Source organism: Chlamydotis macqueenii, chromosome 3 (genome assembly GCF_036417535.1).
Source record: "Chlamydotis macqueenii isolate bChlMac1 chromosome 3, bChlMac1.mat, whole genome shotgun sequence".
In the NCBI taxonomy this organism is placed as follows: Eukaryota; Metazoa; Chordata; class Aves; order Otidiformes; family Otididae; genus Chlamydotis; species Chlamydotis macqueenii.
Genome location: NC_141558.1, coordinates 113,432,711 through 113,459,389, shown reverse-complemented (window position 1 = coordinate 113,459,389; position 26,679 = coordinate 113,432,711). Strand labels below are relative to the sequence as shown.

The window sequence follows — 26,679 nt, the reverse complement described above, 5'->3', positions numbered from 1 at the left end:
GCGTTCTCCATCAAGCACGCCTGCGAAGCCAGGCTGGAATATGTGTGCTCAAGATGTTTTTGGATCAGGTCTCACACAAAAACAGCTGTGGGAGGAAATGGGCCCAGTAGTCAGACCACATTCACCATTAATATTCATTTATGCACAAATACTAACACAATCCTAGATGACTTCTAAAGGAATGGGCCTAAATACCTCCAGGAAGAGACAGTTCTGTGCTCTGGACAAATGATTTAGAGGCCACTGAAAGGAAACCCAAACCCTCTTCCTCTGTTTCATGAGAAGGGCCTCTCTTGCAAAGAGTTCCTGCCTGTGCATCCTGATGAGAAGGAGACATCTTACAACACCGGACGAAGCACCTGAACGGCTCTGAGGGGACGCAGCAGTGTCCTCAGCCTCTCCTACTTGCCAGGTTTTGGCAGCTCCTTGCACAGAGCTGACCAACTCCTGGGGATCCTCTGCACACCCTCAGCACCCATCAGCATGAAACGGGGTGCCTGACAGCCCCTAGCACTGGCAGCTCCCCCAGGCTGCAGGCGAGCCGCATCCTTGCACAGATTCAGGTCTCCAACTGCTCTGTAGCTCCTATGGGAGAAAGATGATCCTCTCCTCCCGCAGCACAGGAGCACTAAGCGGGTGTTGGACATAAACGTACGTGCAGAAGGCTCAGATACAGGAGTAAAGCAGGCTGTATCAGTAGTTAGGAGGATATGTCTGAGTGGGCACACTTGTAGTTCAGTTATTAAAAGAGGAAAGAGGTATAAAACGGAACCAGAGCAGAGTTAATGACGTATTTTTGATTTTGAAGGTGGTTAACTGGAAGCCCTGAAATCACATCCCTGAAGGAGGCAGGATTAAGCACAGCAACACCCCGAAGAATAAGAGACAGCTAGCGCCCCAAACTTACAGCAGCGAGTCAAGTAATCAGCTCACGGCAAGACAGAAATGTAATAAGGAAAATGCAACTCAAGAAAAGAAAAACAAACAGAATGGGAGAGAGACAGAGAGAGGGAAAGAGGGACAAGAGAGAGGAGCAGGGTAGGCGGAAGGCAGGCAGGCAGGCAACGTGATGGATGCCACCGGCTTGCTATCCATAGCTACACAGTCAGGACTGCTGTCACAGATACATCTGCTGGCCCTTGCTGGTGACCATGCAGTCAAGCACAGCCCAGCCATGCCCTTCAGAGGACGTGGTCTGTTCTTTCTCATTTTCTGCAAGGTGACAACAGTCAGTGTGCAAACCTGCAGCACTTTCCCGATGTTTAGAGTAGAGCTGCTGCTTATCCCTGGCCAGACTCCTTCTGAAGTCAATGAAATAACCCCGGGACAGGATAAGAGAGGTGTTCAACAGTGCTCTGGGGGGTCAAAGGAAAATTGTCGCTTGTTCTAGCACTGCATTTTTATTTAAAGTACTTGATGCATCAGGGATTACACCCCGCTGGAACCAGCTATTTCACAGGGAGTACAGCAAAGATGGAAGTTTGGGTTTTCCTCAAGGACACAGATCCACTTTGAGGGGCAAAGCCTAGAAAAGTGCACAAGAGGGAGGAGACATAGCAACCTTCCTCCCCAAGGTTTGCTCAAGTTCCCCGCTCAGGCCGGAGAAGTTATTAAAAAGGTAGGGAGTGTAAATCCACTAACACCAGGAATCCATATTCTTTCATCCAAATTCCTCTGTGAATCACTGTGAAGAAGCAAACACACAAGACCAAATCCAAAAACCATGTCAGTGCCTCCCTAGGAGCCTCAGATAGATGGTTCAGCATCACCTTACACTGATGGTCCGTCTGACTTCCAATATCTGCGCGCACAAGACGATGCCTGCCAACTTCAAGGGAGATATTCATGTGCACAACAGGCAGGACAAAGCCTTAAAACCACTAGTAGTTACACTTTTACTGCCAGAAGCAACATTTTAATCTAAGTATTGGCTCCTGACAGAGGGTGTATTCTCAGGCGCTCCAACATCTTTGCTCCATCTGAATAATTGCAAATGCCTGTCTTTAATCTATTTTCAAGAATTGTTGGGTTTATGTTTTTTCTTTTTTTTTTTTTTAAGTACAAAAGAAAATGTTTCTGTGTATACATTCATGGCAACAGAGCTACACAGAGACATAAACTAATGGAAGGTCCATATGTCGAGAGAATATCATATGTAATGAGAACTGCTGCATTTTTGTAAAATGTAATGGGACAGATACGCAGCAGCTGTGGGTTACTCAAGAAGCAGCTAATTTAGCAAGCTGAATTCAAGGATATTTCCCAGATCTCCCAAACAATGAATAGCAGTGTTGTTCAAGATTACCATTATGCCTTACATCCTCCTTTGACTGGAAGCTGGGGGAGGAAGCCTCTATCTGTGCTTCTAGGGCAGAAGTACATGATTAGTGCCTAGCTATCATAGGAAGCCCCAGGGGAGCAAGGGGGTCTGGACTTGAAGGAAGGAAGGAAATTGTGTAGGATAAACAAAAAAGAGCCTCAGGAAAGCAGTTGAGATGGGCAAGACTTGGTGAAAAATAGAGAAAGAAAAAAGGGAAATACTGAAGGGATCTATTTAAGTCCTAGCTAATATTAAACTTTAAAACAAAGATGCTCTCTTCTAAAACAGCATTAGAAATTTAGCAGGCTCGTATTTCTGTATATGTAGGTTTGTTCAAAGACAAGGTATTATTAATTTCAAACATACAAATAGCAGAGTTTTTAAAGCTTGACTACCCTTGGATTTTACTTTTCCAGGGATTTCACCCCTCTTCTCCAGAAAAAAAAACAACAACAACAACAACAACAAAACACCAAAAACCACCAAAAACCAAAACCAAACAAACACAACCAAGATACAGGCAACTCAGATGTAGCGGATGCAATCACAGCTCCATTTCACCATTCACTACCAGATTCACTGAGCACATGGGACTGGTGTGATCTGTTCTCCCAAGGTGGCCAGTTTGCCCAGGTAGCCCAGGGCCACCCCAGAGAGCCACAAACTCATTGCAGCTGTGGCTGCCCTGGCTCACAGCACAGCCCACCAGCCCCAGCTGCCTTCAATTCCCATTGCAGCTGAAGCCAAGTGCCTTGTATTGGAAAGGTAGCTGCACCAGAGGACCCACACCAGGCTCTGCTAATTCATATGTTAAAACAGATCATACCTCCTGCCTCCAAAAAAGAAAAAAAAAAGAAAAAGTAAAAGAGGGAAAAATCCGGGGCTAGTTCAAACTCTGGCTCCCTACACAATCTCCAAAGTCTTTATTTTTGATGGGGAAGGTCTCTGCGGTTCACAGTGCCAGTGCTGCCAAGAGCAAAGCGCTGCAGTTTGCAGCTACCCTTCTGCAGCTGGGAGGCAGAGGGGGAGGATAGGGACCGGCTAATCTGGAATCCAAATTTGTTGCAGGTTTCACACACATAAACAAAAGCCGCCAGGCCGTGCAGACAGACTGGGGCCTTGTTACATCAGCTCAAGGAAGATTTGTCAAGCGTAACACAAAACAATCCTCCCCCTGCAAAAAAAAAAAAAAAAAACCCTCTCCCTCAGCAAATTAAGAGATTACCTGAATGAACAGAGTTTGCAGAGGATTTTCAGATATAGTAACTTGGTAGGAGTAACTGAAAAGGAGATTGTTGCATTAAGACAGATTGCACTTATCTGGTTCCTGGATCACGGTGTTAGAATTTCCTCTTGCTGTACTGCTGAGATAACTGAAGGTTCTATCTCCCTGTAAAAGAAAAATGTTTGATTTCCACACAAACAGAATGAGCTTACACAGGAGAAGTATCAGGAGAATCCACCTCTCCTGGCCAAGCTCTTCTCTCTGCTCCATTGGTGGAAATCAGGAGTAAATGCCTAAGGCTCCCGGACGTGCTGTGCACTCCTGAGGGCAGAGCAGAGCAGGGGCTCCTGCTTTGCTGACCGAGTCATTCCCACAAGCCTGGCTTTAGAAATTCATTGTAGTAACAGGCTCAAGCCAAACCTTTTGCTTAGTTACACAGAGAAGGGATCGCTCCCTCTGTTTAAGTCAACGTGAAAACCACTGAGTGGCTTATGTAACGTAGCATCGGGCCTCCGAAGTGTTTTATGGCAGAGGAGTACATCTGGACTCAGCAAAAGGCTATCTTGGGCCAAGGACTTTGCTCTTTACCATGTATGATCTACACATGCAAGTCTGGGGTGTACTTCTGCTCCTAAAGTCACAGCTGAAGTGAGATAGTGCAGCTAAAAGTTGTGGAACTACCTGAAATAAATAAACACATTTTAAAATAGACATTTTAAAGCTTTTTGAGCTGACCCTTTCTATTTAGTGATAAACAAATGCCACTCTGCTCTCATATCAGAATGCACTTCCCAGAGCAGTTCATTCCTTTGCACAAGGACAAAACCCCAGCCCTCAGCAAGAAGAGCCTGAATTTATTCAGAAGTCCATAGGAAACAGCTGTTGCTTTCAACCCAGCCTCTCCTTTATCTCCTTTATTGTTTATTCATGTCTCAACTAATACTAGCCACTGTGAGCAGGTCAGGACTCTGCACTCCAAAAACCTCCTCAGAAGCTAATGGAACGCAGCCCGTTGCCAGTAGGATGGAGGAGCTGGGTTTTACATTATTCAATTCCCAGGTGGTGACAGAGGTAAATTCCTGACTTCGTTAGCTAATAGTGCAGACAAGAGTCAGGCCTTTGCCCCAGATTTTTGCAGAGGGGCGCAAACATTCAGTGAGTTGTGTGAAGGAAACCAAATGCAACAAGTCAAAAATGGAGCGTGCCTGTGGACATTTCTCCCCTTCTTCCCCGAGTTTGTTGACAGTTCCTTTGTACTACAAAGGATGTTTACTCCCCCTCTCTTCTGTAACAATATAGTGAGCAGGATTATGCTCAAAAACCTGCAAAAATTAATCTGTAAAGTCTGTGCTGTGGTGTCACGGCATGCAGAAGTGACCCAGAGCCCAAAGAGGCTGGGGATATTTTTACAGAGAAGAAGGGAAGAGGCACAGAGTGATGACCCCAACAGGTATTTGCTGGAGATTTGCTACCAGGCAGGGAGAAACACGGCAGTAATGAGCCCAGTGTGAAAAACGGGAAAATGGAAGGCAGGGCTCCCATGTCCTCCTTCCAACTGCCTTCATTTGTCTCTGTTTCCCAGCCAAAACGTGGGTGTAATTGTTCAGGCATAGCATGAAGCTTTAAAGACTCACAGTGGATACGGCATAGCGGGAGGACAGCATGATGTCAGCAAGAAGTGAGTTGTTTTCCTCAGCTGTGGAAGAATTAGTGAACTAGAAACCCAAGGATGTCAGGACTTCAGTCCAAATTGGAAAGAGCATTTGAGCTCACCAGATTGGCAGGGGACAGAGGGACAACCCTGTGTCTCCCCTTGCAGAAAGGCTTGTTGATTTTCCTGAGTTACGAACCACTGAAAGCTAGACGTATCACTCACACTCTTTAAAGCACTGCAAAACCCAAAGCAGCATCCCCACGGGGAGAAAAGCAACATGCATTTGCCACGGAGAAGGAGAGAGGAGAGGTGAATGCCTGCCCATAGAGCAGACCTCTCTTCACTTAACAGCATATGACAGTGTCACTTATTTTCACAAACAGCTATTTAACAGTCAACATAAGGAAGCATCATGAATAGAGAACAGCAGACAAGGCATAAATTACACAGCTAACTAAAGACTATGTTTCCTACTCTACTTTAAAAGGCAGGCCAGATGTCTTCAAATACAGTCAACTGTTAGTCAGCGTGGCAAAACCCTTTCAAGACCAGCTAACTCAAGTCACAGTGTGCGCTTGATTCGCTTTGGCTGAACGGGGATCTTCCTGGGCTGCAAGCAGCATCTATGTGCAGCTGAAAATACGGTGGGAATGAGTCAGTTCCTTGGAGCTTGTGTGGGAGGCAAAGGCAGAACTGTGGGTGGCTTCAAAGTGTTAAACAGCCTTTTAAATTCAGGCCCAGTTTCTCAGAGGAATAAGGAAACAGAGATAGTCACCCAGTCTGGATTTAGTTCCATGCCTTGGGTCAGCCTTGAGAAAATTGCTCTCTGATAGTGACAGCCACTTCCCAGGCATGCAGATCCACTTGCTCCTGAGCCAGTTCAGCTTCGGATGTAATTCTGTGGAGTTTAACAGCAGCCCAGTTAGTCCCTCACCCATAGCAATGTAGCAGCAGCTGACCCTTCTCTCCTGACATCCGCAGGCTGCCTCTCAGGAAAGGGAGAGCCTCACCAGCTCCAGTTCAAGCATTTGTCTGTCCATCTCCACTCCATCTCACCCGTTTTGCTTGAGCTGCCTGGGATAATAACTCTGCCAACACGGGCATCTCGGGTACCCACTCCATGCGATGACAGAGAGCCGCTTCAACCATCCAGCTCTGTATTGGCAGGGAGTTTCCCCGCCCCACAGTCTGTCATTCCAACTCTGGCGCCAAGAGCTTTGGGATGTGGTCCTACCCACCACCGGTCTGCACATATGGGGGAAAGGGGATGCTGTGGGTTAAATTACCTGGCACATTGAAAATTCAGGCCCCATCCAGTTTCCTCCTGCCAACTGTTTGCCATTCAGCCCCATTCTCCTATACTGCAGCCGGAGTCTGGTCAGCTCTAAAGAGGATTTATTGCTTTTACTGGATCAGGCTCACCCTTCCATTTAAGTGGATTAATGTGGGTTAGCTCTAACTTAGCCCCACACAGCATTAGCCAAGTCAACATAAAGTTCCCTACTACTGGCAATTTTGTTGTTTTTTCCCTGTCACGATGAATTTTTAATGGTCTTTATGTGCGAAAGCAGCTTTGCAAAATCTTAGGCTCCTGCTTTCCAACTTAGATGATTTGGCATGTGAAGAATGCAGTGAATATTTAAACCTGTAGTTTGGCATAGCCTGCACAGAGGAGCTAGAAACCTAGCCCTGGCCCTTCGGGGACTGGCTAGTAACCATGCAAAACTCCCAGCCTGGAGGAACACCATGGGGAGCTTGTGAGGATCCATCAGTCTTCAGTGCTCAACCAAAATCACCCTAACCCCACCGTTCTTTAGATTCTTTTAATTAACCTCAGGATTCATATGGAGGAGCTGTACGTGGGTGGAGTTGTGGGTTATTTGATAGATGACTCGGCTCACTCTGCTGGTCGTATTTTATTCACGTGAGAGTAACTGTTGAAGGCTGTTATTTACCACTGGGACCAGGGTCCCCATCCCAGTAAACCATGTGCAACCATGTGGTAACAATCTCTGCCTGGAAGATCTTACAATCAAACCAGATTAGAGAAAAGGGTCAAAAAGGAAGGGACCCCTCTTTTGCCCTCATCGTACAGATGGGTGAACTAAGGGCTCATACACACATTCAAGCAGCCACCAATTCAGAGTTTACTGTAACCCCTTTGTACGCAGTTTAGCCCACAGCAAAATCAAGGCAAATCGACTTAGCTTTACCGGCTGTAAAAGGGCAGCCGGTTCAGGAGCCATCACAAGAAAACCTCCATCATCCGCTTGAACACACAAGGATAGATGCTGGAATTCAGCCAAGACAACGTGGCTTTCATCTTTTACATGAAAGGGGGCTCCCTTTGACATTTTGAGGCCCACTTTTTTAAGAGCTGTTACACAAACTTCGGCTCGCACGAGCTTGGAAATATGGAGACACGTACGACCAAAACTTCCAAAGCAAGCAACATTTCTGTACGCTGGGCCCTGTTCTGCAAAGACATATGCAGGAACAGTCCCCTTGACTTTGGCTGAACAACTCCAACAGGTATCAGTTTGCAACCACCAGCCATAAGGACCACAGCTGAAAGGCGTTGATTTCTGGTCTCAGTGTCCCCCAAGCCATGATCTCGGTTTAGATATGAGCATGGAAAGATGCAAGTTTCTTCAGAAGTTGCTGCTGCTCTCTATCTTAGTGTGGCTTTCTGGAAATCCCAGATCTAAATATTGGCAGTTCTGTGCTATTTAATTTGTGAAGCTATCAGACCTCCTACACCCAGTGGCTGCCTTCACGCATGATCATATTAAGGAGGCTCCGTAAGCTGGTATGTCATTATCTCAGTGTGTTAATTTATTAAGTCTGGCCTACATACAGTCAGATGGACTATTCCCTTTGGGTTCTTATTATCAGCAAGATCCAGACATTTTAAGCCTTTTGGAGCCCAGGAATCTCTCTCATCATGCATGTAGAAGCCCAAGGAAATCTCTTGGAATCATTGACTTCCCAGCTACAATAATTTAATTTCATAGATGGAAAGATACTCATACTGATGCACAAGCAAGTGAGGAAAAAAAAAAAAAAGGTAAAAGCAGACTTCAATCTGGCAAAAAAAAAAAAAAAAGCAAATCATACACCTACAGCCCTTCAAAGATACAGCCAACACTCTCAGCTGAATTAACAAATTGTGAAGCAGACCCTTTAGCAGCTAGAGCCAGACTGAAAAAAACCAGGGCATTACTTGACACGTTTCTTTGCCCTGATTGGGAAAACATGTGACTTCCCTCCTAGATATCACTGGTATATGTTAAAACAAGTATTCCACAAGCGATGAAAACAAAAGCACTTGGTTTCCAAAGGATGTGTCTGAGCATGACTGGCTGTTTGAGAGAGAAGTATAGTGTGAAAGCAAAGTTGCTCTTGTGGGGTGGATGTTTAGTGTCCAGAACGGCATGACTGCCAGCTGAGTTTATCCACCGTTAGGGCATTCATAACAAGGCTTTTCCCACATTGTTTTCCTGGTGTCTGATCAGGGATGAATTCAGCAAGAGTACTAACAGCTCTCCATTTTACCCAGCTGCCTCTTTTTGTGAAGCCTGTAGGAAATTAATTTCTTCAAGACCGCAGTTTTGTTTTCACTGGCCGTGTGGCTCAAGAACCATTACGGGAGTAGGGCAAGCAGAAGGTTAATGGTGCAAATTCAAACCTGTTAGAAACCAAATCAAAGTTGAATTTGTGTGTGCCTTTTTACTCCAAGCTGTGATTAAATTCAATGAGGTGCAGTGCCTTAGGTCCCACATCTCAAAAAACCTATACGTACTATTTTCAGCGATCTGTGGTCTGATTTCCGAGATGCTGATCATCTGTTCATGTCAAAGCAATCAACACCTGTTAAACAATCAAATTAGAAGTCTCAAATTAGTATCCAAACATCAACCAGCGAGTTTCTGCATCGGAACTACTAAGTTTCTGTTATTTGGCTGAATTGCTCACCTGGCCAGGCCATGTTTTAAGCAAAGCAGGTCTTCCGTTTCTTGTGGCTAAGACCGCATAGATAATCCTTAAATAGTGATGGCAACTCAGGCTTGCAGAGTTTTCCTGTATTTCTTTATAGGGGATTGGAAAATGCATAGAAGAGCTTTGCACAAAGAAACATGAAGAGGCATTTTGGTATTGTCCTATGTATTAGCCAGGCTCTTAGAAAAATAGCTGCCAATAATTAGTCGCCTAACTCTGTATTTTGGGGGTGATTGATCACATATTACTGAAGCCAGTGGGAAGTTTGCCATTGACCTCAGTGGGCCCAATGTTTTACACCTACCCAGCTAGGAAATCTTACGAGATTCAGGAAGAAATTAAGACATTAAAACAACTCTCAGAGCAAAGCCACTTGTACTTAAGAGTCTAAATACGGAGTTTACACCTCCATCTCAGACATCCAGTTCATCCTAGTTTATACTCACAGCAACAGCACAGCTGTCTCTGAGAGCATCTGAGTCCCAGAAAACAAATTTTATAAATCCAGCTCAATGTCAGCAATCTGACAAATTGTTTTGTCAATCTGTTTTGTGTCTTTTGACACATAGGCGGCTTCATAGAAACCGTACAACAATAAGAACACAATATCATCCCAACAATAAGAAAATTAAGGTTAAAGGATCCATAAAGAAGGATTAAAAACACTTGCCAGGAAAAGGATTTGGAGGAGGAGACACTGGCATTTGCAAAATGGTTGCTATAGGGCCACTGCTATAGGGCCACAGCTCCTGAACATGATCACATTTGCAGGGCTATCAGTATAAAAAAACTGACTGGGAAAAAGCCTCAAACTTCAGCACTGGAAAAATCTTCAGAGAAAACAGCAGAAGGGTTGTTATGGTATTCCAGAGAAATCAAATACATTTCAAATAAAAATTTGTTAGGCTTAATGAATAAACTCATATCACTGTTATATTCAATTGGATTTTTTTCTTAAGAGGCACATAAACTTTCCTGTTTGAGGGGATAAATCAATGACAAATTGTCTGATGTTGTGAAGAAATTTCCTCTGCTAGCAGATGATTCCAATACAGAGTTTCTTGTATTCTCTCCCTTTGAAGTATCTGGTGCAGGCTGTGGTTAGAGACAGGATATCAGCCTGATGAACCCCAAAGACATTTTCTTGTAGCTCAAAGTTCAGATGGTCACAAACAGCAGTTGTTCTGGTTAGAAAAAAAAAAGTATCACGCATTTGCTGTAAGTTCAAAAGCGCTCTGCTCAGCACCTGGATTTTCTGCTCTTCGAGCCACATCTTTACAACCACTTCCTTCAGGAACTGGTCATAAAATGTGCTCTGATGGTGACAGCTCTTAAAACGTTATATATGTGAGTGGGTTTGAAAACACAGTCCTTTCAGGGGTGCTGCTTTGTTACAGGATCTTTTTCTCATGTATGTTAGTACCTAGGCACCCTTTCGGCCTTTTAATCTTTGATTGGAAATTCAACCTAATATCAGAAATAATTGATGTTAGCTCAAAACACTGCAAGTTGTCAAAAATGAGTGAAAGGTGGCTGAGGAAATGTCCCTGCCAATTTGTCACTTTTAAAGTCAAAACTACTTAGTCCTCCTAGATACATTTTTTTCCAAGCTGGTTTGTGAAGGTTCGAGTGAATGAAATAACCTGGCAATTGGGCACAGGAAAAAAAGGGAATGAACTAAGGTGCTAAGGTTAAAACCAGTGATTCTGGGGTCCCAGAAAGTTCCCTCCTTGGCTGTCAGCAGGATGTTCTTGCTCCTCACTCACCTACTTGTAACTTTGCAGGAGCAGAAAGTGCCTCCCATTTCAAACATAGCCCCTTAAAGACGGAATTGGGGAGCTGGTGCACTGTGTAGGATAATAAATTCCTTATTATGGACTTACGCTGCCGTTGTACATAGCATCTTCCTTAGGAGAATGGGGGAGGGAGAAGACCATGGAAAGTTCACCTCAGGGAGTTGCCAGCGGAGGAGGTAGTTTGGATGCCAAACCGTGAGATACTGGCATCCAAATCCTGCAGATCCCAGGAGACAAATCCTGGCTTCGCTTAAGTGTATGGGATTTTTGCCACTGACTTAAGTGCAGTCCGGATTTTACCCTAGGGAACCGGGGAACGCAATCTCCTGGCATTGAATGGGCTGTTCTTCCCCAGTCTTCTCCTACCTGATGCTGGAAGGAGTCCATTTGTTCAAAGTCTAGGGAAGCGCAAATGCAGCAAATAGCATGGCTTCTGTGATAGGTGCCAGAGTTTTGAAATTAAATATATGTGGTATTTCTCACTGCCTCTCTGACACATCACAGCCCTTTGTATCTTTCTGCAAAGACAGGGGGAAGTGGGAGGACTTTGCTCACCCAGCAGCCCGCTCCAGGCCTGTGGCACTTTGGCCACACATGGAAGTACAGCTGTGTCCCTGTGGCAGACGGCAGAAACTGTGGAATCTCAACTGTGGTACTGGCATCATTGCAAAAGGCTGCCTTGCTCTGGCCAAATGATTTCCACCAAACCCTTCCACTTCAGGCAGATGAATGAATGCGCAGGCTTTCCTACTCACCAAAATGCCCATGGTTTCCCCACAGCCCGGTCACTGGCCCCAGAGAAACACAGCCACCGACCATTCAGCACGTGACCCTCAAGTCACAGCAAAGCAGATACCTCCTTTGAGCAAAATACGTCTCTCTGCTTCATTCCATTGCTATTTCACTTTCTAGTTTGGAATCTTCCCATTTCTGTGGTTGGCTCAAGCACTTAATGGGGTTCTGGGGTTTTTCCCCAAGACGAGGACGTTCACTGAAGTCTGTTCACTAAGCGAACAGAGAAATCCTGCAGTGATACCCAATACTTGGGGCCACTGCACAAAAAACCCCATTCATTGTTGCCAAGCCACCAGGGTCAGCCACACAGCTGGAGTTTTTACCTGTGTATGTATTTATTTAAAGGGAAACTATCACTTGGGTTTTTAAGTCATGTTGGTAATTTCAGACTTCTGCTCCAAAAGGATACGCGCGCACACAAACACACATGCATATATGTGTATATACATTTCCTGCTTGGCATCCTGAGCCACAGCGTTGGTCTGAACACTCCTCTCAGAGGCACAGATCATCTGCCCTTCCCAGCAGGAATATGCGGAAACTGCTGGGGATACCTCAGCTTGAACATCAGGCCCCGTACCAATACACTACTGGGACACTGGGAGCTCCATTTTAGGTACTCCTCAAAAATAAAAAAAGGACTGTATTTCTACTTGTATTACATATCTGGGATGAACCATATATCCTCAATCTGCTTTCAGTCCTAGCTTCTACTGTATCTTTTTCATCTGCTCGGAGTTTTCTGAAACAAATTCATTGGGATTTGAATTTTGCAGTGTTCAGACTCTTGAACAAAACCAGCAGAGTGCTGCTGCTTTTGGCTGCACACATCAAAATGCTCTGTTTTAAGTTGTGGCCAGCACTTCTGCAAAATGTGGTTGAAAGTTATACTTTCTAACCTGGCTTTTATCATTGTTCTCAGGAAGTTGTAAAGAGTAAGCACTTTTAAAGTGAAATCACTTGAGTTCAGTAGTTCTGGAATTGGGCTTTTAAGGTTGGAAATGGCTCTCTAGGGCACAAGGTTGTTAATGCTTCAAATTTTAGAAGTCTCTGAGCTTTTAGTTTCTGAATCATGTTGGAGAGAAACATAATCTGAATATTGGAAATCTCAGATTAGAAGATAGGGAACACAATCTGACCTGATACTTCAACATCAAGGATCTCACTGTTTGCACTGACAAGTTTCCTATCCCTGTTCTTTTTTCATAAGATTGAAATCTCACATCAAGAGCTTAAACAGTTAATAAACTAACATTGGCACAACACTGACATGGAGAAATTAAGAGTGTGAAAATCTGAAAAATGCTTGCTTGAAGTCATAAGCCTGTCAGTTCCCTTAAAACAGATATTGGCCAATTCTGCAGCTCATCGTGACATAACCTTAGAAAATACAGAAAAGAAATGTCAGCTTCTATTATACTCTATATAATTAAGAATAATTAAGCTAGATATTAATTATCATTATCTAGATAAGGATTAAGTTTAAAGCTGTGCATGACTTCGTAATGTCTTAGCCATCCCAAAATATGTATTGATTCTACCTCCCCCATGCAATGATGTTTTATTTATAGTGGTATTTTTAACATCAGTGACTCCTTAGGTCATTACATGAATTATATTTAGTCTGGAAATGACTTAGTGCTTTCCTTGCTACCTCAGAGTACACATCAGCGCACAGATTGTGATTGTGATTGCCTGTGCAGGGAGCTGGGGTGTGTTACAGTCCTCGGAAATCTTTCTCACCCAGAGTGCGGCTGTGAGATCCTGTCTCACACGACGTTGGGCAGCAGGCTTGAAATCTAGCAGAAGCCAAACCAAAGTCTGTCAACTCTTCCTAAATGAATTTACAAGTGGGGAATGAGATGAATGGCATGGGATGGTTCTGCATGAGTGCAGGGAAGCAACTAAAAATATTTGTAGAGACCTAAGTACACCACCCCAAAAATATACACATACTTTCCACCATTTAAATATCTTGTCTCTGGGTGGAAGCCAAACATTTTTCTATTTATTTCCCTGTATGCCACCAAGTTACTAAGGAATTTAATTGCCTAACTCAAAATGTTAAGAAAATACCAGAAGGCTGAACATCCCGGGAAAGGACAAGGTGTTAGGAGGATGTTAACTCATCTAGCATCGTGTGCTGAAGAAAGGAAGGCGTTTCCGGTTGCTAGTGCTGCAAACTCCCTCTCAAAGGATTTGTGGAAAAAAGGCTGCATTTGGTCTCTATGAGAAGCCAAGTTCTGCCAGTGATAAGCATTGGGAACACATGCAATGATACCTCTTGTTTCCAGGCATCCTGACAGCTACTTCCAATTTGCATTTCTAAGTGGAATTAGCAGAGGAAGGAGATTTACACATTCCCTGCTGATCGAGCTGATTGGTTTGGTTTGTGCTCCATGCAGGAGTCTCCTGTAGAAGCCCAAACCTCCCAATTAATCTTCAGACAGAGTGACAGAAGAGACAACCTTTGGATGAAGATGCTGGTGGACTTGTGCCACAAATTCCCCATGTGACATTACACAAGTCATTCAAACTCTCTTGGACTTACTCATTTTCACAACAGGGATAAGTCAGTTTTGCCTATTTAAATTACAGCTCTCTGAGCAGAAAGAGAAAAACTTATTACTGAGCCATTAAAGGAGGCCAGGTGAACCCTCCTCAGGCAGAAATTCTGCCCCTGAAGGTAAGGCTAGGCAGCTGCAGTCACTCCTGAGAAATGCTTGACATTATCATGGTGCCTTGCAGGAAAACAGAGCTGTGGTAGCTGGAGAGACCCACACTGGTTATCCCTCGCAGTTGCCTTCCATTCCCCCTGCAATTCCTGACCTGATACTGCTTTTATGAGGAGAGGCTTGTTGGAAGTATTTGCACAGCCAAGAAAATCTTCTCCTTGCCCTCTGTCTCTTCAGTTTCACAGGCTACAAGGAGAAAAGTTCACACAGGTTGGACTGCTGTCATAACATTTGTCTGAACCCAAGGATGCCTCCTCAGGAGAAATGCCTGGGGGTGAACTGGGTTGAGCGCTGCTCCTGCTGCCAAAGCAGGGAAAGGAGGTGGAGAGCCATTCTGACCCAGGCAATGGTAGCAGCACATTTGGTGTCAAGTCTTTTTGCTATAAAATGTCAAGCTGAATTTGTCAGCACCTAGAACACAGCCTGGGTGAAAGGACATTATTCTAAAATACAATTTGTATTACATTTACTAGTGAAATAGATTTTTTTTTTTTTTAAGCCATAAAATAATCAATGTTGTTTCATATGGTTGCAAGCTCACAATATCTGTGTCCTCTCCAAATTAAATCTCCTTGATTGCATCATACCAAGAGGACAGTACCTGTCTCAGATGATCAGCAGGAGTAAACCCAGCACCTCTGCATTTATTAGGCTGCAGAAAGTTGATTGTCTTTCACAGTGCCTTGTATCTTGGTGGTGGTTGCATTTTCCATGGATCCAGGGTCCAAACGTACCATTTATTGGTTCAGTTTAAAAATCTCCAGGCATAAGCGACCCCTTTGGTTCATGGATTAAAGCAAAAGGACATTGCAGTCTGCAAGCAGATAAGATGGCTCGGCCAGGCCTTCAGCAGGACAAGCTGAATTTGAATGGCCAGGGAACATCACTGAAGTCTTCCTGCCACAATTAGTCAGGAGAGTATGATGAAGGTAAGCAATAGGCTGTCAGTCCTTTTGCCCTCGGCTTAGCTGCAGATGGAGCAAACGCCAAGGCAGACTGAAGGATTTTGTGTGCAACAAGTCCTCCTGAACACAACACCTGACCCACAGTGCATGTGCTTCTCATGAGGCCTGCAAAGTCTTTTTAAAAAAATTTAGTAACAAATAGACATTGTGTCATAAATGTGAAAAAAAATCTATGTTTATATGAGCATATAATATTTCTAGAAATACATGAATATAAACCAAGAAAAAGCAAATGTGGACTCAGGATTTCAGCGAAGCGTGACAAATTAAACTACCGAGGCTACTTATGCAACTGGCACGTCACCCCGTGTGCTGGGGGGGTGCAGATGACCAAAGCAATGCCATTGCAGGGAGCAAGCCTTTTACTCAAGGAGGACACGTATAGTTTGGCATCTGTGCTCTTTGCCTCCCCGCTTTGCTGTTACTCAGCAGCAAAACAAGCAGCAGCACACAGGAAAAAAAGAGGAGCAACAGCTCGGGTGCGTTATCACTTGCCTACGGAAAAATAAAACTGGGCTTTTCAGAAGCACATAGTGTTGGCCTGACTAGCTCCCACTGGAAATAACTGTAAAAATTCAGATATACTCACTGGTTTTCCTCTGTCCATCAGCCGCAGCCTGGTGCCCATTTTAACTGGGTTACTCCTCTTCCATCTTCCACGTTAAACCTCTCCGTGTGGCGATGGCAGCGTCTGTGGCATCCAGCCAGCCCTGCAAACTCCCACCGTGTGCCTTCAAAAAGTGAAGTGGCCGTCACTCGGCAGCCATGTCTGCCGGCCTTCCTCTCTGCTTTCTCCTTTTCTTTGGGGCTGCTCTGCTTGGGTCAGATAAAATAAAATAAAATATGACCCTGCAGCATATTTAGCCCAGCCCAAAGCAGTGCATGGGATGAGGGCTCGAGGAGAAGGGAGAGCAGGAGGGGAACTTCAGTTGCTGTCATGGCCACCGGGGCCTACGGGGGCACAGCGCCACCAGGCCGGGCTGCCCTGGGGGTGTTCTCCCCAAAAATGTGTGAAACGCCTGAAAACCACCTAAAAAACACTTGAAAGAACACCTGCCCCCACGCTCCTCACTGTGGTTTGGACAAGAATGGCCAGTGCTCAAGGCAAGCAGCATCTGCCACCAAAAAACATAAAAAACCCCCGTTTTTTCCTGAGGAACCCCGAGGTCTTGGGGATGCAGCTACGGCAATGGCCCCGTGTTTCCCGGCACCACTTCATTTTCCCCTCATTTTCCAGACAGCTGAATAACAATAAACAGAATCATTTTGATATGATGTATTTATATTTACATGGTACATTTTAAAGCAATAGCTACACTGATCATACATATTAGAAACAATAAAAAAAGAAGTTAAGAACTAAAATGTACATCATACACTTGTATATATATTTTTTTTTTACACAGAGGTAAAAAGGCTTATAAAAATCAATACAACAGGGTTTTAACTTTTAGTATATAGATACAATAATGATGAGGCTTCAGGCACTTTAATTTGTTAACGTGAGCGATAGCTTGGAAAAAACAAAAAAAAACCTTTCCACAAAAAAAAAAAAAAAAAATTGGTTAATGTTTTGTTACCACAGATACAAAAATAAAATCTGAATAATTTCTCTCAAATGATTGATGTCAGTATTGCAAAGCTGACTGGGAAAACGCTACACACTGTTCAGCAGCAGTGTGGAAATTAAGGAGGAATATTTACAAAAAAACACCCCATTTCTATCATTGTGCCCTTACACCACTGCCTTCACAAACCAAATAACAAATGCAGCAAAATCTACAAGTATTACAAAAACCCAAGAGAAGGAGGAGGAAGGGAATTAAAAAAATAATAAAAAAAAAGAGTTGGTTTTTTTTTTAAAAAAAACCTTTTATTTCCAGACATACAGAAAGGCTTGGAGTATGTCTACTTTACTTAAATAAATAGGGGCACTTCAAGACCGGACAAAAAGCTGTAAGATCTTTTTGTAGTGTTGTGCTTTATAGAGAGAAGATCTTACAGATGTTTGTTTACATGAAACAATGTGAGAACAGAAATAAAAGGAATAGGTTGTTCCATTAATTTTTTTCCCTCGAGGCTGGCTTGATGTTTACTAGACACCATTGAGAGATTTGTCAACTGCTATTAGGCACAAAATATTTATATTTCATTCAGCAAACCCAGACACATCACCCAGAGTGTAACACTCCATCCCTTTTCTATTATCATTCTTTTTTTTTTCCCCAACTGAAAAAATCCCCAGCAACTGCTATGAATTAAGCCTACCAAACTCTATAGTGTATAAGCATGTTGCATACTTAATTCATGGTTGACTAAAAAGCTGTGATTAACTCTCAGAGGAACCGTTGGGACATTCCACCAAGAAAGAATGGCAAGCGTTCCTTTTACATTTATTTGGCAAATTAATAAAAAAAAAAAATTCCTCTCTTTTAAGACTGATGTCAATGTGCAATAGAGGGAGGGAAAGGACATGCGCCCACTGGCAATTTACTGCAGAAAGAAATTATGGCAGGAACAGCAGTGCCAGCTTTGACAAGCCAATCCCTAGCTGCCTCAAAGTATTCGGATTGTACTATGCTAGTTAGAGCTCACTGCGCTAAATCTTTTTTTTTTTTTTTTAATAAAAATTATTTGGCTATTCCTTGTAATATATTAGAAAAATACTCTTTTTTTTTTTTTCCAAGCTAATTACAAGCCTTGTACACAAGACAACATGACATTTAAAAAAAAAATTAAAGTAATCTTATCCTGCTGTATGCACCTTATGCATCCACTTGATAAATCTGGGTGGTGAACTGAGGAGGGGAAAGCCAGGGAGACGCTTTGGTCTGGCTCCTGCAAAGACTCACACGCTTAACCCTACACACAGACTCACAGAAACGCCGGTTGCACGCGTGATACATCAAGACATGTGTAAGCATCTGGAGGATTGGGACCACAGGTCAGGAAATGGAAGTGGTGGTTAACATCCTGGCTTTTGATTTTAAATACCTGGTTAGATTGCTAAACATAGTTTCTACCGTGGACGCGTATGTTCTCATGCTCATGTATTATACAGAAAACAAACAAACAAATACGATTTTCCATATAATCCACCACTTAATGCAGCATTTCCCCAGAATTGCCATAATAGTGCTTTTGACATTGCATTGTTAGTAATTCTTTGCATAACAACAATTTTCCTCATCTGGAACCTTAGTGTTTTATTCACAGATCATTACATGGCTGGCTAATGAAGAAGTTCCCTTTCTTTTGGGCAGAACTCTGAAAACACAGTTTTATTTTACCAATGTTATTTAAGGAAAAAAGAAAACCCTAACATTTAAGTTTCCCTTTCAAGTAGTGGTCTGAAATGATTACAGGTAAGGAGAACTACCAGATTCTCAATGGTTATGTGACTATGGTAACAGCCTTCCTTTCTGTTCACTGTACGAACAGAGGAATAATTTCAGATGTTTGCTGAAGGAAATGACAACGGACTCTAGAAGAGAAACTGTAGCTTTAGATGGCTATTTTCGCTTTGGAAAACAGAACAAAAAACCCAAAGAAAACCAGTGACAGAAATACTGTGTTGTGGTACAAGTTTGTTACTAGCACACCTTCTATACACGCACAATAACTTGATGGCAAGTTAAAGTATCTTCCAAGTGATATTTCATTCACTACACCACTCTGTTTCTAGAAATGCCAAAGCTTGCTAACACACTGATGGTACCACACAAGCAGAGGCAAGACAAACACAACCTGGAGATGTTCTACAATCCACCACCATTTAAAGCAGTTCTTTTCTCAAACTCATTTTAACTGGAAAAAAAAAAAAACAAGGAACAAAAACCCATGTACAAGACAGTCTATTTTGATTACAGATTAATAATACAAAAGTCTATGCTGTAGGTTAGTTAGTTAGAACACTTGATGAGCAAATCAATGCAGTGTGAGTCCCAGACGACTGAATGTAAAGTGATCCGAACTGGTGGTTTCTGGATGCTGCTGGGCACAGTGGCTGCATCAAAATGAGTGATCTTAGAGCTCCAAAACCAACGTGTTCCTTGAACTACAGGAAAAACGTAACACTTTGAATGCATCTGTAGTCATCCAGCAGCTTTGTGTTTTCCACCACAGCACCTGCACATGACCCCACAGTGGTAACAAGCCCGAAGCGGCAAGTAACAGCACATACATGGAGCAATGAAAGACAAGGCGATAAGGGCCATCCACCGGAGGCAAAACATTTCATCACTGGTGTCGCACGAGCAAGGATCTGTATAGTCTCCTTCTGGATCGGACATACAGTGATAGAGCATAGTGTCTGCACACCACATACAGCTCACTCGATGGATGCAAGTCTTGACGCGGTCTGGAGCATCCTGACATTGACCCCGTTTGTTCTCCTCGTGGTTGAACATGTCCCTGCAGTACACGCACCGTGACCTCTCACCATCTTCCTTCCGCCTGGGTTTGAATTTGACAGGTTGAGTCTTTATCACAGCACCCTTGATATCTTCACCCAGGTCAAAGTCCGAGTTGTCTACGTAAGGGTAAGTGTATTCGTGTTTCGAGGCCTCACTTTTGGCAAAACGTACGTAAGAGTCCATGTCATCAGGATCAAAGTTCTTTCCTCGTGCTGGGGCGTGGCGATAGTCCTCGTATCCAGTCATCCAGATCTTTTCCCGAGGATTGATGCGCACTATCTCCTCATCATCGTCTGGAAAGTTGACGTGCCGGTAGGATCGCGGTACTGACTGTAGAAGCAGAGATGGAGATGAAGAGGGAGAAAGATAAATAAGTTCACTTTGCTATCAGCAATCATTGTCTCCTCGCTTAGTGAAAAGCCGATATTTAACAATTTTGTCTTTCCTTCTTTGTACGTCCTTCACCGTGACCCATCAAGAGTTTCAGCCTTTGGCTCAGGAATAAGTACAACCATCACAGACCTACAATGGTCTTTGTGGTCCGATGTAACATATTAAATCACAACATAACTCCTTTTTTTTTTTTTTTTAAATAACAGGAAGCCCTTTAAAGCTAACTGAGAAGGAAAGGGGGAGAAAGGAAGAAAGGTCTTTCAGGGATGTGAGGGGGAAACCAAACATCAGCCTTAGCTATGGCAGACACAGCCCTTTAGGTGGCAACACTGGGAAGAAACCTTACTTGTTCTAGATGGTAGTGGTCAGAGCTATAATGGTCGTGAAGGTGTCCACGAGTGCAAATTCTTCGATGCTCGCAGGATGCAGGAGAAGCCAGAGTTCGCACAGGCTGTTCCCTTTTTTGAGAGGAGTTAGAGGAGCTATCTGTAGCATTCTGTTTTAAATGGAAAGGGGGGAAAAATCATCATACATTCAGCTGTAACTGCATGCTGTATTAAAAGAGATGTTTTGCTATTCACTGACTTTGCGCACACTTGCAATATTGGCAACACCTGACAGCAGCCAGCTTCATGAAGTTTCACATAAAAATACCTGAAAGAGGCAGATCTGTTGCCAGGTCATAAAAGCTGTCGCCACACATATGGAAAAATAATATGCCATAGCCTACCTGTGACATATTCACTAACACCACTCGTATTCACTTGGCATGTTATTTGTTACGCCGGGCATTGCGGGATGATGAGCGTTCATGCTAGAAGCTACCTCTGAGTTAACTCTGTCAAATGATGCAATTGTGTATGTCCTGTGGGCAGACTCAGAGCGTTTGTGTGCCCAGGCCATACCCCACTAGTTACCCAGGCTACAAAAATTTTTGTTAACCTGCAGGAATCCCTGCAGGTCAAAAACTCCTTTACACATTCTTCTCCAAACACTCACTGAATTCCACTTCATCACAGGCTACTTGAATAATCAGCTTTCCTTTAAAAACTTCAGGGTTTCTTCCCCCCCTAATTTTGTCACTAATCTCTAACGTACAATGAACATTACTTGTGTTTTTATACATTCCTAGCTCACAGTGAGCACTTTCTTTAGGTTAATTAGTTACATCATTACAGAACAACAATCATGAAAGGGTGAAATATCATGCTGTAACATTCTATTGCCAATACCTGCAGCTTCTTAACATACATATTTCTCCTCCTGAAGAAACACACAGTGGGGTACCAGTCTTCGCCACCCTCTCTCCATAGCCCTTCCTTGGTTAAAATAGTTCCCATACAATATCTAGACATTCAGAATTTTGCCCATTAATTCTTTTAATAGATTGGTTGGGTTTTTCATATTACCATGAATATCAGAGAGCAGCTGTTAAATGCACTAACAGATCAGGAGCAGGAAAAAAAAGCCTCCATTAACAAGCTGTAACATTGCATGTGCCTAAAATACTGGTGCTTTGAACTAAGAAAAATCTCCATCCCCCTCCAACTAACAAGTTGTGCTGCAGCTACGACGAGTCCGAGGGAAGGGTTTCCATTTTCCACAACAATCAGCTAGAGACACAACCTCAAGAGCGGAGAAAAGTTGAATCGGTAGAGGGAGAAGACTGGTTTTACCTGAAAAACCTTCTCTCTTTGTCAAGAATGCACTCTCTAAATATTATTTTCCAATGATTTGTACTAGACCTGTCTCTTGCTCCAAGAATACAAGAACATTCATTGTGGATATTTGTTTATTCTGAAAACAACACTCTGCAAGACTCTGTCCAAAGGTGAACACACCTTAAAGCATTACAACACAAAATAGATGTTGATCCTCTTTAACTAGTAATAACACTTACAAGCACTGAACTCCCAACTTACTTTGTTGAAAGCAAATATACACATCTGTTTGCAGTGTGATGTAAAGCCAGGCTGGGTTATCTGAGAGGTACAACAAGCAGGATGAGTTTTGAATGGCTGACCCACCCAATAGGAACAGACTTTTAATGCATGTGTTTGGTTTGGTTGGGTTTTTTTAACAAGTACCTAGAAGCAGAACAACGCTTAAGATAACTAACACCACCTCTAACATGTAACTGCACTGATATTCAGGCTCTTTTCAAAAAGTGGTTTCACCAGCCCAGTCTTCATAACTTATTAGACAAGGGCACTTCAAATATGACGTTTAAATCCTTCAAAGCTAATTCTTGTGCCTGTAACTTTAGGTCCTACAATATCTAGCACATTCTGGGGACATTTCAAAAGAAAATGAGCAGCTTCTACAAGCAAGTACTTCATAATAACATTAAGCTTCCTTGCTATCTGGAAAACCTGAGAAGAGTCAGGATTTAGTTACAACAGCCACCTCATACAAATACCTTTTTGCAGTGCTGTATGTGGTGCAGACCCAGATGCCAAGCTGTAATTTAAGCTTCTCAGAACAACAACAGAAAGGCACACACCCCATAGTCTGGGCAGCCTCAGCCTGCAGCATGCTCCCAAAGTTAAACTTTTACTGGAACAAGCCTTTCATGGATATGCTCTGGAAACATTGTGGGTCCTCACAATCAAAATCACGAAACCTGGGAAAATTACTCCACTGGAGGAGGTTGCGCATACTGGCCTGCAATCCCCTCACCCTCCTAGATGAAAATAAAAATCCCAAACTGGACAGAAGTGCTAGATAACCTCAGTGGGGCGGCTGGGAGCTATAACCAGCCCTCCAAGCAGCGTGCTATTTGCTGCCTCTCGGGGAAGGCAGTATTTCTGCAACAGACAGTTGGAAAAGAGGCTGGAGCGATTTTTATCTTGCCTGATTCTTATCTACCCTTGCTTTCCTCCACACCTTATTCTCCTTCAGACCTGGCAGGGTAACCGAGCCTCTCCTCCACATGTGTTGACATGGCTACAAAACCTGTTTGCAGCATACCACAGAGGCTGCGTCTCTGGCCTCCGCTTTCACCTTATTCAAAATTGCTGCATTTCCACGTTCAATGTCCTCAGATTAGAGGGGCAGTGTGCCAACACAAACACTTATTCTAAGCGCCCAGAAAGGGAGAAAGCAAGCTATTTGCGACAAGGTCTCTGCTCACTTGTCCGTAAAAAAGTTCGCGCTGCCTCCTGGTTGGTGACGCTAGAGTCAACTGGTTGACAAACGCAGTGTCTGCAGGGTTACCTTGCTGGCCATCGGCTGGGATAAGCACTGTTACTTTCCAACACAGTCCCCCATCGAAGCTTCAAACTTCTGTAGGAGAAGAGAGAAGACTCTCGACACATAGGAATGAATGGTTTGAAGATTGGGAATAAAAGATAGAAAATATCCCCCTCCCAAGCAGAAGGTTACCAGTGAACACCACAGGCACCTCACCTGTGCTGGTGAGCATACTCATCTAAAGAGAGAGGTGAACAACAATATGACACAGTTTTCTCATGAAACTTAAGTTAGTCAAGGGAGTAAAAATGAAAGCTGACCCTGAAAACTTCCTTAAGAATCACATAATGCTGAGACAGGAGGCTGAGGGGAAACCTCATTGCTCTCTACAGCTACCTGAAAGGAGGTTGTAGGGAGGTGGGTGTTGGTCTCTTCTCCCAAGTAACTAGTGATAGGATAAGAGGAAATGGCCTCAAGTTGTGTCAGGGGAGGTTTAAGTTGGATATTAGGAAACACTTCTTTACTGAAAGAGTGGTCAGGCACTGGAACAGGCTGCCCAAGGAAGTGGTGGAGTCACCATCCCTGGAGGTGCTCCAAGAACATGTAGACGTGGCACTTCAGGACATGGTTTAATAGGCAGGGTGGTGTTAGGCTGATGGTCAGACTTGACTTTGGAGGTCTTTTCCAACCATAAAGATTCTATGATTCTATGACATTGAATGTTAAAAAAAAAAAAATAGATTTAAAGTGCAAAGCGATGGGAACACCTTGATCTGACATGTACAATGACACACTCTGAGCCAGGTATCACTGCTCAGGAAAGAGGTCTTGGGGTTAAAACAGGCAGCCCTGTGACAGTGTCAGCATGGTGGCTCCACAACATATAAAAAGCAGCATCAACAAAGATGACCATCAAGGCATCGCATGTATCTGCTGTGCTTCCCCAATCTGCCTGCAGTTCTGCACCCCGCTCCACCTTGTGTCAATAAGGGTATTTCCACCATGGCAAATTCACAGATCCATGGTCAGGACAATTGAGGACACAGGATGACTTCTCAGGAACAGGTAACTAAATAGCTTGGGTCTCTCCAGCCTGGAAAAGAGATCATGGAAGGGACCATGAAGATGGGAAGAGAAGTCATCTACTGAATTATAAGTCCCATGGGAATGCTGAGTAGGAATTGATTATTATTCTGGTATCCCTCATGAGAGAAGATTGCAAGGCATTCACTGGAACAGGCTCAGATAAGGTTCAAACAGAAGGAGGTACTTCTGACAGAGCCCATAGTCAAAACATGGTTCAAAAACCCTCAGGAGAAAATAAGTGACCGAAGATCAAAGGCATGATGACGCTCAGGCCTTCAAAAATGTACTTCACTGGGACTGAACCTGGACTTGGTGACTGGTGAAAATCAGGCATGTTCTCAAAGAAAAGGCATTCTCATCTTCAGCCACGTGCCACTATGAACAAATTATGGTAAGACTTTGTCAGTGACGAAGCAGGGAACAACTTCTGTCCCTCACAACAGGACTGGGCCTTGGCTGGGATTTTCTACAATCAGCATAGCAGTGAAAATTTTGGGGAGGATGGTGGAGGGGGAAGACATGAGAGGTTTGTTGCAGGTCACCCACTTGCCTACAGGAATACATCTAGAAAGGGTGTGACTAGGCTGTTTCACCAACAGAAAAACATGTCCCAAACCATCGAGCCACCAGTCCGTCAGAGAAACACTGTCTTCCTCTGAAGCGTGTTGAAACCAATCCAGCTCCAGTACTTTTTTTTGAGGGGAAATTATTGAAAACATGCCCAGTAGCCACATAAGAGAAATGAACCCAAAACTAAAGTTGTTGGAACAGGGAGTCCGGTAAGAAACTCTGTTTCAACACGCCCTCAAATGCTCAATTAGAGAAATTTGTACTGAACGTACTAGAGCTTTGTGATTGCTATGGCAGTCGCAAAGTCTTGTGGTTTCACTGCTTGGATAACAAAATCATTAATCATGACCATAACAGTAATTTTATAAAACCCGTGCAACACATTTCCTTTTGCAAGTGAGCTGTATGTATCTGAGCGAGCACACGTACCACACAATTGATATGGCTGCTTTGAGAAACAACACTGGCATTCTACATGCAAATGATTGCACTGTGATAATTAAAAAAAAAAAGTGTCCCTGTTTCCCTCTCAGACTTTCAGAAGTGACTCATTAAATTAAAAAACCCTAGTCATTAGTAAAGAAGATTATGTTAATCATTTACTGCAGTTTACTACTCATTGAAATGGATTTGTCACACAAGAACAGCCGGCTAATCAGGTGCCTAAGTAATATTCTGAGATAAGCATCTATCATAAAACCTGATGAGAAAAAGCAGCCTTCTCCTGCTCCTGAACTGGACTGATCACCTTGCCCCTAATGGCTTTACAGAATAGTTTCACCCCATGTGATGCAACATCAAAGGTGACTACAAAAAAGAAGAAAGATTCATCTCAAACTTATGAAACAATACAACCTGTGGCAGCTTGTCAGAAATTGGTTGCCAGAGGGAAATTATGGAATTTTGTCACTTGTAACTTCCAGAAGTGCCCTCAGCCACATAAAGCAAGTTTGCTGTCAAAAATGACTGTGGGCCAAGCAAGACAAGATGGGTTTTTTTCCCCCCTTCTAGGATTTTAATGGTTACATGAGATGGAGAGGATAAGGAGGAATAAAGTATCATGATGTTGAACAAGTAGTTTCGCAAGAGATGTTCCTAAAGGAATGGCAAACCTTTGCCAGCCTGGCCTTTGCAAAGCACAAGCCCCTCTACAAGCTGACCTGCTCTCTACTGTCGTGCTCCGCTTTGCTCATCTCTCACTGCCCTGCAAGCCTGCTCACTGCTCACTTGTATCTGAGGGAGACTGGAGACATGCAGCATGAAAATGCAAAACTTGGTGTGGGCTCGAGGTCTCATCTTTACTGAGGCAGCCTTCTGCAACAGCGAAACCTCCTCTCCTGGCAGCAGCTCCAGTATTCACTTCGGGAAGCCTGGACACAATAAAGAGGAGCCCACTGCCAGCTTGTCATCTGAAAAGACATCCCTGCCATCCCCAGGACAAGAAATCCAGCTCCCTCACCAATTCACAGCTTGAGGATGAGCCTGGAAAAATGACAGCCAGCAAGCTGCATCCTCCCCCTGGCCGTAGCCAGAC

General features: G+C 43.6%; 1 protein-coding gene across 1 annotated transcript in view; it reads right to left on the bottom strand.

The window, feature by feature from the left end:
* Positions 1-16,750: 16,750 nt before the first annotated feature.
* SPRED2 (sprouty related EVH1 domain containing 2) overlaps positions 16,751-26,679 on the bottom strand; it is a 66,310-nt gene continuing 56,381 nt past the window's right edge. The window contains exons 5-6 of the mRNA XM_086743282.1: positions 20,644-20,793; positions 16,751-20,234 (exon numbers count right to left, since the gene is read on the bottom strand). Coding sequence (XP_086599408.1) covers positions 19,584-20,234; positions 20,644-20,793 — 801 coding nt within the window. The 3' untranslated portion in view covers positions 16,751-19,583. The remainder of the gene's footprint in view (positions 20,235-20,643; positions 20,794-26,679) is intronic.